The sequence below is a fragment of the Coturnix japonica genome, chromosome 4, assembly GCF_054131305.1.
Source record: "Coturnix japonica strain WE chromosome 4, WE-NBRP24, whole genome shotgun sequence".
Lineage (NCBI taxonomy): Eukaryota > Metazoa > Chordata > Aves > Galliformes > Phasianidae > Coturnix > Coturnix japonica.
In genome coordinates, this window is record NC_140666.1 from 89,762,721 (window position 1) to 89,781,252 (window position 18,532).

General features: G+C 47.2%; 1 protein-coding gene across 14 annotated transcripts in view; it reads left to right on the plus strand.

Moving 5' to 3' along the window:
* EXOC6B (exocyst complex component 6B) overlaps nt 1–18,532 on the plus strand; it is a 222,204-nt gene that overhangs the window by 76,165 nt on the left and 127,507 nt on the right. For 11 of the 14 annotated variants that reach the window (XM_085547581.1, XM_085547582.1, XM_032444054.2 and 8 more), the window contains one exon: nt 12,176–12,352. In XM_085547581.1, the coding sequence (XP_085403707.1) occupies nt 12,176–12,352 (177 nt within the window). The remainder of the gene's footprint in view (nt 1–12,175; nt 12,353–18,532) is intronic. The other 3 variants (XM_085547574.1, XM_085547576.1, XM_085547577.1) reach the window with 1 other exon arrangement.

Genomic DNA, 18,532 nt, shown 5'->3' on the forward strand with positions numbered 1-18,532 from the left:
TTAAGCATTTGGGAGATGGGAGGATCTTTCTTTTCCACTTTGCTTGGAAAGGGAAAAAAAAGGAGCTTGGAATTTATTTCTAGGGTGAGGAGGCTCCAAATCCTTGAAGGTTTTCTGATTATTTGCAGCAGTCCTATTTGCTTCTAACATTGTCTGTGCCTGTTCATGCTAGGTTGAAAAGAGGATGGTTTGGGGTTCTTTGGGTTTGTGTTGTGTATACTGAATAGTGAACTTAAGGACCATTTTAGTAGATGATTGCTGGAACCAACAAGTCAACATAGTCATAGAATCATAGAATGGCCCATGTTGGAAGGGACCTCAAGGATCATGAAGACCCAGCCTTCCTGCTGCAGGCAAGGCCACCAACCTCCCCATTTAATACCAGTCCAAGCTGCCCAGAGTTCCATCCAGCGTGGCCTCAAACACCTTCAGGGATGGATGGGGCATCCACAGCCTCTCTGGGCAGCTGTTCCAGCACCTCACCACTCTGATAGTAAAGAACTTCCCCCTGACATCCAACCTTCTTAGGTATCAATATCAACAGGTACGGTTTTGGCTCTCCAAAATGTTTGGTCATGCCACCTGGTCATGGAGTGGTTGGCTGCAGATTTGTGTTCTCCACTGTGGATCATTGGAGGATGTAAGGGTATATAGATATTAATAGCAAAGGTTTTTTTGGGGCGTGATTTTTCCTTGTATTCACAGCAGGGATAAACTCCATTTTTCCTTGCATCCACTCTGAGCAGCGCGGTTGCATCCATCTGTGCTGTGCATGGTGAGAAGGGGATAAGAGAAGTGTGGTAACTGATTTTTGAGGGGTTGTCTATAGTTATCCTCCTGTTATTTTCCCTTCTCAGCTGTCCCCTGTTTGCATAAAACAATTCCAGCTCTGTGGTTCCGAGATGAATTTGACAGCTGCTCTGTTAGAAGGGAACAAATATGTCTGTAACAATACCCAGGAGCTAGGATAAGTGTTCTCCTCTCTTCTCCCAGTAAGAAATTAAATTTAAATGACTGGGCATGACTTAATTGAGCTCCAGTGCTTCACTTTCCTCTGCACAAAGCCCTAACCAATAACTTTGCGGTTACTTCTTCCTTTTGGAAGGCGTCTTTGAAGCTGAACTGTTAGCACATTAATGCATACGCTGATCTTGTCATAAATGCATTCTGCAAAACAAGATCAGCATATGCATACAAAATCCATGTAAAATCCTGGATCAGGCTGACGGGTGGCACGGTGTGGGGCTGCAGGGACTGAGCTGTGTCACCATGGCCTGCATGCACCCATCCTGCAAACCCCACATCTGGGAAACAGCGGCTCTATAGGGCACGCTTCCCTTCACCTGTAGAGCTTTAGGGGTGACCACCAGACAGAGGAGCTCAGCCCTGTGTACAGACTGGGTTGGGTTCCCAGCAGCTCCTGTGATTCCAGGAGGAGAATGTCACCCATCAGCTGAGCTGTAGCACGGCTGGATCTGCTCTGCCCCAGCACAAGCCGTCCCCATTTATCGGGTGAACAGCCTCATATGATCTTTTTGCATTACCAAATGCCACAGTGCAACTGAATGATTGGTTGTGTTGACTTCCAGTGACTTTTCCTTTGATCTAAGGGCTGCAAGCTGTGTCTTGCTACCTATCTGCACCCCTTGCAAAAGGCAGGAGCACCCCTATTAACTCCAGCCGGAACCGCAGGTTGGTTGAACCCTGCTGAATTTTGTCCTGCAGCTTCCACACCGACCTCATTTCAGGGCTAGAGAAGGAGGCACTCCCCAGTTTACCCCATTAGTCAACAGCAGGTGGAGTTACCTACAGGACTGGTGAGTCAGTAGGGTCAGACCAGTGGGGCCACACGTGTGCCACTCGCTAGGAGGGGACCAGGAGGACCTCCCAGCTCAGTGGAAAGGCCCTTTTTTTTTGTAATTTAAAGCTATATAAATCAAAATTGGAAGGGGCTGGAGGGAAGGTGTGAGATTTTTCTTGTGTTGTTTTTTTTTTTCTTTTCCAAGAGTTAAGGTTTTTTTTTTTAATCCTTAATAGATTTATAATATGCAGGTCCCTTTATTTGTTTCTGTAAAATTAACTAGTAAATTTAAAATGGAAAAAAATGCTAGTAATAGGAACCAGGCTATCTTTGCCAACGCTGAAACGTTGCTGTATTTATGAAAGGCAGACGAGGGCATTTTTTCCCTCTGCCAGGTCTTGTGCCGGAGTGCCACATGTTGGAAGGTTATAAAACTTTTACTAACGAGAAGTTGGAGGAATGCTGACTTTCTAATTGCACTTTTTTTTTGGGGGGGGGGGGGGTGGTACAGGCTGCTGTTTGTTTTGGTCTTTAAAAGAAAAAATAAAAAAGAAAAGTGAATTGTAATTTTGAAGTCTGCAAGTTTTAAACGTAGGCAAGCGGGGTGGGAAGGGTCTGGTACCCCATGGTCAGAAATGGGGCTGGAAAGAGCTCCTGAGCGTTGAATCCTGCACGTTTCAGCTCAGTCAATGGGGGTTTTGTCTCTTGCTTCTGTTATTAGGGTGTTTCTTTGCCAGCTCTGTAAAGCAGTAACGTTGGGTTCCTACTGGGAGACCTGGTGGAGTCTTTGGATGGAACCTCAGCCCCAGCACTACGCTACTGTAGATACCATAGAACCATAGAATGGCTGGGGTTGGAAGGGACCTCAAGGATCATGAAACTCCAGCCTCCCTGCTTTAGGAATGGCCACCAACATCCACACTTAATACCAGCCCAGGCTGACAAAGGCCCCATCCAACCCGGCCTTCAACACCTCCAGGGATGGATGGGGCATCCATAGCCTCTCTGTGCATCTGTTCCAGCACCTCACCCACCACTCTCTTGGTAAAGAACTCATTGTAAGGAATATCATTGGCCCTACAGATTTCTTGAAAAGCAGGTTGTTAGGCAAGTGTAATTGAATTAAATGGATTAGCTCACAGTGAATGCTCCAAGAGGGATTAAAATGCTGAAGAGCTTTGTGGAAAATGGGAGTCTCTTGATGTCAGAGGGATTAAAGCGTCTTTGTGCAAAGATGGGTAGTTCCCATTCCAGAGAATTCCAGTGTGTGTTTCCTTCTCTCTCTTCTTTCTTCTTACTGTCATGGTGTTGTTTTTTTTTTTGCTATTACTTCCATGCTTGTAAGAGTGGCAATGGTGAAACTGTTTGACATTTCATTCTTTAAATCTAAACCATCACAAAGTGCTTTATGAGGATAAGAAGCAATACTCTGGGAATTGGGTGTTTTCTTCTCCTTCTGGAATGTTCTTGTATTGGAGGGGGGAGATGTGGGGTCAGGGCTTTGAGAAATGCCTTCAGCTTGGGCTCCTCTCATCCACCACATGTTGCTGGGAAGGAAATTTGTCACCAACGCGTACCGCTGACTCACAAATCCCAGCGATGACTTCAATGAATTCAACTGAAACCCAACAGAAATTGCATTTCCAACAGTATCTGCAGGCAAGATGGGCTCGATGTAATACATCACGTCTCCTTTGGCAAGTACTGTGGCCAACCGCTTCAGTCCAGAGTAGCGGGTTACTCTAATCCTCATGAAGGTACCGTAATGAAAGCAATCTGTTGGGAGAACACGTAACCATGCTGATAATGTTGGTGGAGGATGTGAACATCCCAGTTCTCATTTAGGGTCCCTGCTCGCGGATTTTGGAGAAGCTGCTGTGTGCATAAGGCAGTAGAAAGCCAGCTCCTGTCTTTTGGCTGTGGCTGGCTGCTTGTTGGACATGGGAACAACAGCCTTGGTGAGGCCAACAGCTGCTTTGTAGGATTATTTTTTGTGATGGTTAGACCAAACATTAAGTATTTTCTTAACAGACTGGTGGGCTCTTACTGCGAGGCTGGTGCTGTTGTCTTGTCTGGTGACGTGCAAAACAGAGCTATAAAATAGGTGGTATTCTTCCCATGCTTGTTTATATCTGCTTTACTCCTGGTGTACTCATCTTTAGGGGTACGATCCTGACTTCGTATGGGCAATAACAGTGTTTTCTTTGGGTTTGGTGAGACCAGCGCTCTATCTCTGGCATTGGTCTTGTTGTCCTGGAATCCTGTTGGGAGAGGGAAGGAGGTCTGCCTGAGAATTAGAAAGAAAGAAAATAAGAGGAGTTTTAACACTCTCTTCATGCCTCCATTGATGACTCTTGTTGTCCCTGGAGGGGTTCAGGAGTCTCTGCTGGTGCTGGATGGACAGAGTTCGATGGGGAAATATTGGTGGTGGGTGGACGGCTGGACTGGAGGATCTTGGAGGTCGTTTCCAACCTTGGTGATTCTATGAAGAAATCCTATAGGATTATAACTGAAGGGGAAGCGTTGGCTTTGAGGAATTCTCTGCAGTTTCCCCATTGGCCTTTGGGGGGCAGAGGATGTCTGAGAAATAGCAGATTTGGGACTTGTGTGAGTTTTCTGAGTCTGGAAAGTTAGGGCATTGGATGTGAAATATATGTAACTTGATGTAACTTTAATTCTTCAGTGACTGCTCATGCTTTAAAAAGGGATGTTATGTCCATTTAAAAAAGCAAGGTGAGACCAAGTTCTGATTCATTCTTTAACTCTGTGATTCTTACCCTGTGTTGCCACCTTGCTTTTCAGTACATCAGCCTATAGCTCTGATATTAACCTTATAACATCTCCTGAAACTAATGGCATTTTGAATGGGGTCCTAGTGGAAAAAATATTTCTCTGTCACAGGAAAAAAAACCCCAACAAACCAAAGCAGAATAGTACTGCAACAGGTTCTTCTCATCTGCAGCATGTCCTTGAGTGTGCAGGGATGCAGAGCTCTATTGGGCTGTGCTCTGCAGTGTTTTGCTGATTTCTGTCCTACAGAAGAAGGTTGGGAGAGGAGATCTGTGCTGGTGGGTGGCTGTAGTTGGGGTTGAGCAGTGGGACCCGTTGTTTCACATTACTGGTATGGTTAAGGACGGCTTCTGATGGAGGATCTGGACCGTGTGTTGGATCCAGAGCTCAGTGCATATCCCCAGGTCTTGTTTAAGAAAAGCCAAAAGATGTTTTGTCTGTGGCTCAGGGCTTTATCCTCTCCTTTTGAGGGGTCTCGCTGTATTCCAGGCCAATCCAGACCATCTAGGAGAGCTGCTTTGAACACTGCCGGTTTCTCAGAATCTCAAGAAAACCAAAACCAGGCCGATAACTGGAAACAAAAGCAGAATCTTGAAAGGAAACTTATCTGCACAGAGTTTGACAAGGCCCAGAGAGAGGGTGTGTGAAACAGCAGTCTGGGAACTCCCACAGAGAATGGGATAAAGGGGTTTAATCTGGGGCCAGGAGGGGAGGACGAACACTCCTTTAGCTGTATAACTTTCTGAGGGTCAAGATAAATAAGTGCAGCTCAGAGCTGCAGAGCTGATGAGCTGCAGTTCTGATTCCCTGTCCTGGCTGAGCATGCAGCCCTTCCTCCTTTGTGATTCCCAGCACGTGAGGTGGAAGTATTAGGCAGGGTGATTCTTAGCACAGCAGCTTCTAATTGACTGTAGTCACTGCGAGATGGTCAGGGAAAGACTCTGCCCCATAGGGCAGTGGGCGCAGCCCTGAGCTGATGGAGCTCAGCGAGTGTTGGGACATTGCTTTCAGCCATAGGGTTTGGGTTTGGGGTGGTCCTCTGTGTGGACAGGGATTGGGCTCGATGGTCTTTGTGGGTCCCTTCCAATCTGGGGTGTTCTGTGGTTTTATATGAGAATGCAGAGAAGAAAAACCACAACAAAGTGTGGCATACAGCATTACAGATAGCAAGGGGCTTTGTAGCAAGGCTCAGGTGTGGGTCTGCAGTCCTTGATGTGTGTGGAATGCCGGTACTACAGCCTTCCTCCTCTTGCTTTTAGGCCCCTTATCTAATTTTCAGCTTCTCCTCTCTGTGTAAATGTGATAAATGCGCTTTTAAATCAAATAACTGAGCTACTTTTGATGCCTGCGCGCGGATATCTTGTTCTCGACACCAGAACACACAAAAGTGTGAATCAACACCTTGCTCCATAGAGGACTTCTTAAAGAACGACTTTTTGACTTTAATTGTGCAGCTGACCCCGAGGACTCGGTTGCCTGAGTCCTTTTATCAGTGCTAACGTGATAAACTTCTCCTTACAGCTCCTGGGAAGGAGAGCACTGAGTTCTGATGGCTCCCCATTCTGCACTGCAGGAGCTCCCCCAAAGAACAGCAGAAGTTTAATAGTTTTCTGATAAAGTGCTGAATTAACCAAGCTACTCTTTATGATGAACTCTGAGGGCATAAACAACACTAACCTTGTCTTCTTATGGATAGGAAAAAAGGAGCAGGAGTATGGGGATAAGGATGGTGGAACCATTAAGGTTGAAAAAGACCTCAAAGGCCGCCAAGTCCAGCACCAACCCATCCCTCCATGCCCACTGACCATGTTCCCCAGTTCCACATCTCCATATACCATGAAGACCTCCAGGGATGGTGACTCCCCTGCTCCCTGGGCAGCCTGTGCCCAATGCCTGATCACTCTTTTGAACTGTTTTCTGTCATGCAACATATCCAACCTGACCCTCTCCTGGCATGACTTGAGGCCAGTCATAGAATCATAGATTCATAGATGACATACCCCAAGGATGGTGAATCTCCAACCCCCTGCCATAGGCATGGATGCCAACCTCCACAATTAATACCATCCCACGCTGCCCAGGGCCCATCCAACCTGGACTTGAACACATCCAGGGTCCTATCCATAAACCGTTGGGTCAAAGTAAAGGGAGAAATCTTTGTTCCCCGTTGCACTCTGGATGCCAAAATATGCACAGGTGATGTTTGGGAGTGTTGCTGTTATGAGCTCAATTTTTAGCACTGGGGGGGCTGAGGTGGAGCAGTTGTTTGTAGGGAATGACAAGTGGTGCCAAGTAGAAGTAGAATCCCTGGCTTGGGTTGGAAGGGGCCTCAAGGATCATCAAGCAATCTCTGCAGGGCATTTGTTGGAGCAAACTCATTGAACGCATTTCCAAAGTGACATTTTTAATGACCAAATATCAAGTAAAGAAGAAAATAGGTGTATATATCCATCACTTTTTTGGAGCTCATTTCCTGTGCTGACGGTAGACTTCTGTCAGACAGACCTCTGACAAATTGTTTGCTGCGATAACCAGTTAACACCAAGAAAGCAGATAGGCAGAAGCTCTTATCATCTTGACAAGCAAACGGGGTTTTAGTTAAAACTGAAAACAGAAGCTGTGTCAGCGTGTTGAGTTTACACCTTGCAATAATAATGCGTGCTTTTATCTGATCTGAGGGGGATTTTATAACTTTCAAATGGATCTCTGGCGGGGAGCCAGCCGCACTGTCATTTTTTATTAACTTTCTTCTCTCTTCCCCTGTAGCCAGTCTGCTCTTTGTAATGCTGTTGAAGGAGTATGTATCCCATTCCTGGGGATATGGTGTAGCGATATTTTAGAGTTCTGTGTCTCAGACCATTAGAGGGGTCCATAAAACAATCACGGCAGCGAATGTTCAGTAAGTAATCAAAACCACCAAAGCCAACCACAGCAGTACTGCAACCTCGTCTACATAATAGAACCTCTTTTGCTGTGCCTTATCTACCGTCTCATCAGGAAAGAGCTAATTAGATTCTTCTAAGAAGTAAATATTGTCAGTTCGTTGGTGGGTGGAGGTGACGGGAGGTAAGACGCGCTCACTGTCAACATTGGCAAACCGAGGTAGAAAACAAGACAAAGTCATAAAAACCCTATAAAAAGCTAATTGAGTTTTAAAGGAGCTCATTCACCGCGTAGGAGGTGTAGCAACTTCTCTTTATGGTGCGTGGCTTCTGGAGGCAGAGCTGGGGGAGCCCATGGCTGCCTTGCTGCTCCAACCCAGCCATGTGGGATGGGTGCCGGGTTGGGGATGGGTTCCCTTTGTTCCATGCAGCTTTGGACAGCTCTGATCGCATCGGGTTAAGCCAATGCTTTGGATTTCTCCTGCAGCACATTTAGGCTGGGGGGGGTCTCAATGGCTCTCCTGAGTTGCAGTGGCTTTGTGAGCAGTGCTGCAGCACTCAGTGCTGCAGCTTCAGGATGGACAGGCAAATACTGGGACCAGTATTTCATAGAATCACATAATGGCTTGGGTTGGAAGGACCTTAAGGGTCATGGAGCTCTAACCCCCTGCCATGGGATGGTTGTCTCTACCAGCACTGGCTGCACTGGGCCCCATCCAACCTGACCTCAAATACTTCCAGGGATGGGAATACAGATACTTCCAGCATCTCACATTTAGGACTCTTGAAGGACACACTTGAATGGCAAAATCCCAAAGCCACATCGAGTCTGGGCACTTGGTAGGGGGGCATGAAGGCAGTGTAAAAGTGGACAGCTTTGGGGAAGCAAATGAAATGAGGCTAGAACTGCTTTTTCCCCTCAGTTCTTTCTATCCTCTGTTTCTCAAGGGATGGCAGCAATAAGGATTGATTCTGAATTCAGCCAGCAAAGCCCGAGCAGCAGCTCCTGTGCTGTGCAATGGACAGTGCTGGTCTGGATATGACAACAAACATTGAATGACCTGAACCTATGGGCTGGAGAGGGGAAGCTCTGTTTGCTGCTGTCACAGCCTGGAAATAGGGTTTGTATTTGGGCTGTGTCTGCTGGCTGAGTGCTGAGCACGGGCCAGTGAGGGTGGCTGTGCTTGGAGGCAGCCCCGGCTACGTGAAGCAAACGCTTCGTGTGTTATTGCTAAATGTAATGTTAGCTACGAACACACATTTGGTTTCTAAACTTTTTATTGTCACGTTAAGCAGAGAGCCAAGAGATTGATAGTCTTGTATAACAGAGGCAATTTTACCAAAGGATACAAAAACGCACTCACTTTCATGTAAACCACACCAAAAGGTAAAGGGGGGGAGGGAGGTTATTTCGTGTCCCTGGAGGGCTCTTCTCCTCCCCCATAGCCACAGGTTGCTGTGTTTTCAGGGGGCACGCTGGAGTGTCGCCCCCGCTTTGATGTGGTTCCTCAAGTGTGCCTCCTCATTGGGCTCCCTGCAGATGCCTTTATGTGAAACAGAACATTAAAATCCAAATGTTCCTGCTCCGCAGGTCGTTTTTCATCCTTTATGGGCAATGTCAAATATATTGCATAGTTGTGTTGCTGCACCCCGGCCCGGGAGGGAGCGGGTCTGGGAGGGAACGACAGGTCGGAGCGTGAGCTCCTTGCGGTTAAACCCGAATTTCTCTTTAGCTGCTTCCTCTGGGCCTCTCCCCAGCTTTCTCTTTCTCTCAAGGTGAAACTGAAACCTCGGTGACTTCACCCGAGCCTGCCCGAAGTTAAAGAAAATGTGATATTTCTCACTTATAGGTCACTTCAGTCCATATTGTTTCCTGCCAAGAGTGGGGGTGGGGGGAATGCCCTACTGTTAATGGAAAAGCAATTACTGTTCTTTCTGGCATGTGTGTTGTGCAGCTCCAGTGTCACACCTGGGTTACAGGGCTGGGGCTGGAGGGATGGATGCAGGGTGGGATGCGGGGATACACTCAGTGCCCTATGGAAGGAACAGCCGCTGTGCTGTTGGTGTTCCTTGAAGGCAGTTCAGATTGAAAACTGCTGGGAAAACTCTTGTCACACAGGACTTTTCCTAATTCCCCAAAGTGAAATTGCTTTTGGTGGGCTGGAAAGCTCCAAGGGCCCTGGGAGTCCTTCTGGGTTCTTCTGTGCCTGGGAGGTGGCACACACGCTTTTGTTTTCCCTGCTGTGGACTTGGATTCCGGTCAGAATTCTTCTCTTGGTGAACTTCAGTTCATGAACAAAATTAAAGCGATGCAAAATGCAAAACGTGGCCTTTCCTTGGGATGCTGAACTCCTTGAGTTGGAGCAGTGACTTTTGCTAGGACAGACTTTCTTGCTTTTCATTCTTCAGATGAATTCTACTTGTCTATAGACATTATGTGCTGCTGTGGGCATCTCCTGTGAGCGTTGCTGAAGGAATCATGGGTTGGCTTAGGTTGGAAGGAACCTTAAATCATGGAATCAGAGTGTCATGGAATGGCTTGGATTGGAAGGAACCTCAAGGATCATGAGGTCATGATCAAGGCCACCAACCTCCACGTTTAAATCCAGACCAGGCTGCTCAGGGCCCCATCCAACTTGGCCTTGAATTGAATGGTTTGAGTTGGAAGGGACCCTTAAAGGTCATCTGGTCCCACCCCTCACAATGAACAGGGACACCCACAGCTCCTGTTCCTACTGCACTGTATTCGTGTAGTAACACCTTATGTTTGGAAAGGCTTTGGAAAGCCATTGGGAGGCAAGGTGCTGTGCTTCACAAGGACATTAAGGGGAGACTTAATTCCATGCTCAGCCTCAAATGCTGGATGTTATGTGCTCATGGTTTGGGCACTAAAGGTTGAAGCCAAGGGCTGTGTCCTTCCGCTTGCTAGTCCAGCTTGTTCTTCTCCCATGGCCACTTCTCATCCTGTGATCTGGCTACACCCTGTTAATGATCTGTATGAAGCTCGATGTTTGATGTAAAACTTTGCATTTTCCCATTCTTTTTTCTTTACTTTTTAGATGGGGGGAAAAACAAAAAAAGAAAGGTTACATAAATTTGAGCGAATTTAATAAGTACGCCGGGCTTGCTTTTGGTGTGATTTACAGTGGATTCAGCATTATAACTTCAGTACACTTTGGTTGAGTAACTTATGTCATAAGTGGGTGTATCTGAGAGGAGAGCTGAGCTCGGACCTCTTTGTTGTGTGGGCTTCAGAAGGACCAAGCGCTCACTCCCCTTTTTGAAGTCCTAATTCTCTTTATATGGTGTTGCAATGCCTTTCTATAGAGCGGTGCCTCTGAAGTTAGAGATGTCTAATGCAAAAAAGGCCCCCTTTCCCCAATTGCTTCAAGTATTGACGTTGCTAGCAAAATTTGTCTTGACCATTGCTAACACAGACCTTGTCCTGTGGCTTTGTTGCAAAAAATCCCTACCGTTGAGATTCCTTCCTTAAGAGATCTTCCTAACAAGCCGACTAATAGCACTTGCAGAGATCCTACATCCTTTCAACCACTAGAGGTCAAGATTGGGCTGTTCATGGCGCTCCATTCCATCATTCCGACTGCTGCAGCCACGGTCTGTGTCACTTATTTGTTCAGTTTTGCAGTCGTTGCCCTGTTTAGCAGCTATGGTGAAGCTGGTTGTGTGTGTAGACATATGCAAGGTGGGCTTTGCCTTGCAGCACTGTGCAGCCCAGTGGGTTTTGTAGGGATGGAGAGATCCGTGCTGCACTCAGTTTGAATATTCTTCAGTTCTACACCAGTTATTTGTCTCTGGGGTGTTTGTTCCCAGGGAGGAATTTGAAAGGGAGCTGTTGAATTAAAACTAACTCTGAAATTCTTTTTGTGGGATGCTAATGCTTGGTGAGCGTCGACAAAGAAATGGTTTTGAAGGCTTGTGCTCTCCATGGAGAGCTGCCTGACCTTGGAGGTCTCCAGCGCTGCCATTGCTCCTCCTTGTGCTCCAACTCGAAGCTCATTTTCAGCTCTTGAGCAACTGGTGCTAAATGATTTTTCCTCTTAGAAGCCAAGGAAGCTTCTGCATCAACTTGCACACACTGCTCTCTGCTGCAGAGAGAGACCAAGGCTGCGGGAGCTGCACTGAGGCCACGTGCTTTGCTCCATGAGCTCATGGCCTTCTCCCAGGCTGAGCATCCTGGTTGAATACCTTGCACAGATTGTTCTGTAAATCAGCAACACTGCAATTAAGATCTCCTGGGGTACCACAAAAATGCTTTCAGGAACCTCTGGGGTCCAGATGTGGAATGTTTTGTGCTGACACGGGTTGAAAAGAGGAACGAATCCAACGCTTAAGTAGGTCCTTTAATTCAGCCTGTGACAGTCACCACATGGCCTATGGGCTAATATTTCTGCGTCTGTGCTGTAAATAGATCAATATGGCAGTACGATGGGTTTGGCATTTTGATTTGTGAAGAGTCAGAATATTGTTTGTATTGTTGCATAATCCCTGGAATGGTTTTGAAACGAATCTTCTGTTTCTTTGGAATATCTGGGTTTGGAGAAACATAACATTTCAAAGTTCCATTTAAGTGTGTGTGTTTTATTTTGTCTCATTTGTCATATTTCATGACTGATTGCATCTTTTGGATGAAAAATACATCCGAGGATGCTGTCGTAAAGCTTGAAATCTGCTTTTTTTCTAGGCACAGCAGCAAAGAAACTTGGACAATATTGTATCACAGCACCCCAGGATAAGCGGGGGGAAGAAGTCCAAGAAAGAAGCCTGCACAAGCTCCGATTTGGAGGTAAAGAACACTAGCCCCATGTCTGAGCAGGATTCGGGTATCCTGGATGTTGAAGATGAGGAGGAGGATGAAGAGGTAACTGGATGCCATCAAACTCAGGGCATTGGGCAGCTTGGGGTGTCTCAGTGCTCACACCTCACTCAGCGTTCCGTGCTCATATGCAGTGCACCATAAAGGTGCTGAGCAGACGGTGGAGCCTTTCTGAGTTGGGTCATTTTGCACTTTTGTCCTTGTTAGCAGGCTCAGCAGAGATGCTTATTGTAGTAGGAGAGCAGAGCAGCTCCTGCCTTCAGTCCTGTGGCTCTGTGGCCTTTTAAAGCAGATAAATTGCTGCACAGCACGTGGGATATTGGCAGATAGATGCATGCTTTATGCTGAGAAGAGTTTCATTAGGACAGGATTTTAGTAGATGCAGTTGCAGTTCCTGTTGTGTTTCTGTTGCTGGCCATTTCTCAGAGTAGAACTGTAGAATGGTTGGAGTTGGAAGGGACCTCTTAAAGGTCCCACTCCCTACAATGAACAGGGACACTCACAGCTCCATCAGGTGCTCTGAGCCCCATCCAGCCTGACCTTGGGTGTCTTCAAATGGCACCACCTCTCTGGGCAACCTGTGCCACTACCTCACTGCCCTTAGTGCAAAAAACTTTTCCCTTATATCCAATCTAAATCTGCCCCTCTTTTTGTTTGAAGTGGTTTCCCTGTGTCCTGTCACAGCAGACCCTGTTACAGAGTCTGTCCCCTTCCTTCTTACAGCCCCTTTAGATACTGAATCACACAGAATCACAGAATTATCAAGGTTGGAAAAGACCTAGAAGATCATCTAGTCCAACCATTACCAATACTTCCTGGCTAAATCATATTCCTTAGATACTGAGATACTTTAGATACTAACAGGTCTCCCCGGAGCCCTCTCTTCTCCAGCTGCACAGCCCCAGCTCTCAGCTTGTCCTGGTAGAAGATGTGTTCAGTCCCTGGGATCATTTTTGTATCTCTCCTCTGGTCACATTCCCAACAGTTCTTTGTCCCTCCCGTGCTGAGGATTCCATATCTAGATGCAGTACTCTGGGTGAGTCCTCACCAGCACAGAGTAGAGGGGCAGGATCGCCTCCCTGCCCTGCTGGCTGCACTGTTTTGGATGCAGCCCAAGATACAGTTGACTCTCTGGGCTGTGAGGGCACATTGCTGTCTCATGTCCAGCTTCCCACCCCCCAGGACCCCCAGGTCCCTTTTGGCTGGGCTGTGCTCCCTGCTTATACTCACTAGTTTGTGCTGAGAGCTGAGCTTGCAGCAACCCAGGTGCAGACTTTGTGCTTGACTTTGTAGAACCTCATGGGGTTCTGTGCCCACTGCTCACCCTATCCAGGTCCTTTACCTCGTCTGTGTCACAGTTCTATGCTTAGGGCTGCCTTTCCCAAGCTTGTTCCATTGCCTTCTTTCCTCTCCATCCGAGATCACCGCATCCTAACAGGGCACAAAGTCTGTAGACCAGCTCAGATCCCTTGTACTCCACGGGAGACGGTGTAAATCCCAAGGAGGGGAGATGAATACCTCAATTCATGCAGCACAGTGCAGGAATCCCCCTTTGTGGAGCATCCCCCCCGTTGTGGATCATCCATCTCCCATTCCCTGCGCTGTGAGCTCTGCCCGGAGCTGCCCGGCAGCGGCCGCTGTCCGTGGTGATGAAACGGGGCGGGTCCCGCTGCGGCGCTTCCCCAAACTTCTTGCCCTCCGGGGTTTTCTTTTCTCTGGAAAGAGAGCTATTTTGTTTTATTTTATGGGTTTTTCTAAGGTTGTTGCTCTTCTTCTTTATTTATTTAGTTTTTTTTTTCTTTTATAATTTATTTTTAGTTCTTGTTTACTTTTATTCTGCTTTTTTTTCCCTCCACATTTTTCTCTTTTTTTTTTTTCCTTTTTTTTTCTTCTTTCTCACTCCCTCCATCGTTGTCTTCTCCCCCCTCCACTGTCATCATCTTTGACCCTCCGTCATCTTCTTCTCCCATTTATTTTTCCTTTATTTTAGTACAAATGGATGGGGCTCAGGGGCCTCCAGTAAAGGAAAGACAGGGAGCTGTTGGAGAGGGTCCAGAGGAGGCCACAAAGATGATCAGAGGGATGCAGCACCTCCCTTACACAAAGGCAGGCTGAGGGAGCTGGGCTTGTTCAGCCTGGAGAAGAGAAGGCTGTGGGGTGACCTCATTGCAGTCTACCAGGACCTAAAGGGAGCCTACAAACAGGAGGGAAGTCAACTCTTTGAAAGGGTAGATAACAGCAGGACAAGGGGAAATGGTTTGGAGTTGAAGGAGGGAAGATTTAGGTTTGATGTGAGAGGGAAGTTCTTTACAGAGAGTGGTGAGGTGCTGGAACAGCTGCCCAGAGAGGCTGTGGGTGCCCCGTCTGTCTCTGAGGGTGTTGAAGGCCAGGTTGGATGGGACCCTGGGCAGGCTGGGCTGGTATTAAATGTGGAGGTTGTTGGCCCAGCGTGTGGTGGGGTTGGAATTGAAGCTGATGAACCTTGAGGTTCCTTCCAACCCCAGCCTATGATTCTGTCATCTGGTAATAGAGTTGTTAAACCCAAACCTGATCAGTGTTAAAACTGAGGGTGACTGGCAGCTGGGAACCCCCCCGCAGCTGCTCACCCACACCCCCTTCTCACCTCCAGCAGGTTGGATGAGGTGGTCTAAGGGACAAAAGTGAGGGAACTTGTGGACCAGTTGTATAGGTGGCTTAATAAGCAAAGGGAAAAAAGAAACCCTGTTGTTGGTGCAGACTCAATCACAGATGGATGCCCAGCTGGTCTCCAAGCCGTGGATGTTTTCTAGGGAAGCAAAACAAAACAATCCACAAATTTCTCCAGTATTTCATTGCTGTGCATGATGTATGGAATGTCTCTTTTGTCAATTTGGGTTTGGTATCACAGCTGTGTCCCCTCCCAGCCTACTTAGTAAGAGCACAGTGAGAAGCAGGGAGGACAGTGCTGCTGGGTTGGTGAGTGATTCACTTAATCCCAGCTCAAACTGGTACAGGTATGCACTGTCAATGCTAAACTCTTTGGTGAGGTTTCTGGCAGCGACAGGGCAACGTCAATATTGTTTTTCATGGCTGATGTTTATTCCCTGCTTTTCAACTGGTAGCTTGACCTCTTCTCCTTCCAGTTATATCCTCTGTGTAGTGACAAAGAGGCTGAGTACTGTTAAGGCACAGCTTGAGGCTTCTGTTTGGAGGACAGCCAGTGGTGGGTGAATCTGGGACTGAGGAATGAAGGGTTCCTGCACCCCATCCTGCTCAGAGCTGAAAACAGAATGATCCTCAGAGGTGGTTCTGATTAAGTGTTTGGCAGGAGGGAGCTTCTGATCCTGCTCCTTGGCTGAATCTGCAAAAATTGAGTTAAATACAATCCTTTTTATCTCTGGGAAATACCTGAGCCCTTCAGCAGGCTGTGATACAGAGTTATCCATCAAGGCTGGATGAACTGCTCCAGAGATCTCACTGTTCTTCCCCCCCTTCATCCAGGCAGTAGAATTAACAGGGAAAGCTTTGAAAGGAACAGAAGAGCAGAGGAGTTTTGCTTCTACTGTTGCATGTATTTTTCTATGCAGATCATTTTCTCTCTTGGGCAGCAACGGGGAGCTGTGCCAACTACATTCAAGAGGACCGTTGTGAGGCGTGGTTCCTCACTCCATTTGAGTTCTACACTCTGGAGACATCATGGACCAGACAGATGCTTCGCTGTGGTGGAAGCTCCCACTATAATGAGAGCAAGAGTGTGGGCACAACTGTAAAGTGATCTGGGAGACGTCTTGAGTTCAGTTTTTATGTATGTCAAGTGGTGGGAGGAGGATCAGTGTTTCATACTGAGCAGTTCCATGGACCGCTCTATGTGTGCCAGCTGCTCCCTTTGTAGTGTTCTGGATGCTTTTTACTACAAAGCTCATCCAGATTCTTCTCGTTTCCAGTGACTTTTCTTTTGCCATCCCGTTGAATACATCAGGACAAAGCTCGCCTGCATTCTGCCTCATTTCTTCTTGTTCTCCAGAAGTCTGGCCAGGCATTTGTGACATGGTTGGGTGGAAATGGACCTCCTGGTTCTCCTCTGTGGGAGAGGGAAGGTTGTAAGGGAGGAGTAACAGCCCCTCATCTCTCACTGAAGAACAAATCAAATCACAGACGGTTTTCTGCTCGGAGAGGGAGTTTGGCACTGAGGACATCAGCAGGTGTGAGGTGTAGCCAAAACTCATCATACTTCTGGCATTCTTTCAGGTTGACCTGGCTGTAGGAGTGTTGTAATTCTCTAGGTGAATGTAAGAGATTGATGGCAATGTAGGGAGCTAGAGTCAAGACCCCAAAGAGGCTCTCTTGCTTTCCCTGATAAATGGCTGTGTTGGGTGCCATCAGCCAACACTTTTTGTTTGCTCTCACTAGCAATTCCATAGGAAAAAAAAACATCTTGGACATGGAGAGAAAGCTTTCTATTTCCAGACAAAGCTGTCTGCCTGCTGTCTCTGATGTCAGCCAGAGTGAGATCAGTCTGTAGGATGATGCAGCTGCTTCCAGTACCGCAGTGCTTTGAGCATCCTCCAACAACTCCCAGGCTGCTGGTACCCGGAGAAATAAGATGAGGATTGTTGAAGATATGTAGAACCAATGGTTCTTCCAGCAGTAGGGGCTTGCAGCCTGGAGATGGCTGCAAGGTGACCTCATTGCAGCCTTCCAGTACTTAAACAGGAGAGGAGTCAACTCTTTACAAGGACAAGAAATGGCAGGACAAGGGGAAATGGTTTGAAGTTGAAAGAGGGCAGATTTAGGTTGGATATCAGGGGGAAGTTCTTTACAGTGGGAGTGGTGAGGTGCTGGAACAGCTGCCCAGAGAGGCTGTGGATGCCCCATCCATCCCTGGGGGTGTTGAAGGCCAGGTTGGATGGGGCCCTGAGCAGCCTGGGCTGGTATTAAGTGTGGAGGTTGGTAGTGGCAGATTGAGGCTTGATGATCCTTGAGGTCCCTTCCAACCTGGGCCATTCTGTGATTCTATGATCTGCACCAGTGAGCCCATGTACTTGGGTTAATGGGTCCAAGGGACAGTTCATTAACTGGTACTTCTGGCTCACAAATCCTGGTGTTTCAAAGTAGATTTTTCTTTTCTTAATGAAATAGGGGCAAATGTATCTATGCTTGTGTTATGTCTTTACATGGGGAAGTAGCAAGGATCAGAGATTCAAGCCATTGTATTGCAAATTTGCATAAGACCAGACCGTAGCACCCCTCATCAGAGGCATTGTAGAATCATCATAGAATCAATTGGTGTTGAAAAGGACCCTTAAAGACCATCTGATCCAGCTCCTCTGCAGTGAATAGAAACAGCTACAACTCTACCAAGTGCTCAGAGCTGTGTCTCTAGGGACGGGGCATCCACCAAGCCATCTCTGGGACAGGCTTGTGACCCTGTCAGCTGCAGATGAGCATTTACACTGAAAACTTGACTTTAATGGGTTAAATTTTCTACAGTCAACGTTGAACCCAACTGAAAGTGCTCCTGCAGAAAGCAGGGGTTGGGCTGTTTGCAGAGGCTGACAGCTCTGTACCGCGAGCGTGCTGGACACGGGGTTTGGAAACAAGGTCTGCAGAACAGGAGAACTCTGGACAAAATGAATAAACTCTTTGTTCTATAAACTAAAAAAGGGGGAAAAAAAAGATTAGGCAGAAGTGGAGATGTCAGGGGAGTAATTAGTTCTGTCGAGGAGGCTTCTAGTTCTCATTGCAGTGCTGTGTTTCCAAAATCAAAGGTTTATTTATGTTTTTCAGTGCTTGCAGTGCAGCTTTGGGGAAGAAACTCAAATAGGTGAATGCCCCGTCCCTGGAGGTGTTCAAGGTCAGGTTGGATGGGGCCATGGGCAGCCTGGTCTGCTACTCAGTGTGGAGATTGGTGGCCCTGCTTGCAGCATGGGTTGGAGTTTGGTGATCCTTGAGGTCCCTTCCAACCCAAGCCATTGTATGAATGATGTTAGAGGGGCTGTGCTCAGCCTGAAGAATGCCCGTGTTTCTCTCGTGTTGCATGAGGTTCCAGCTGGGAAAGTGGATTTCTGTTTGGAAAACCATAAATGTACCATCCCTTTGCCTTAGAAAGCAGCTCTTACTGCACAATATGCTGAAACTGCCTGAGTTTTGCATTGATCATGGACTCATAGAATGATTTGAGTTGGAAGGGACCTGTAAGGCCATCTGGACTCACTGCCTGTAGTGAATGGGGGATGTTAGCAGAGG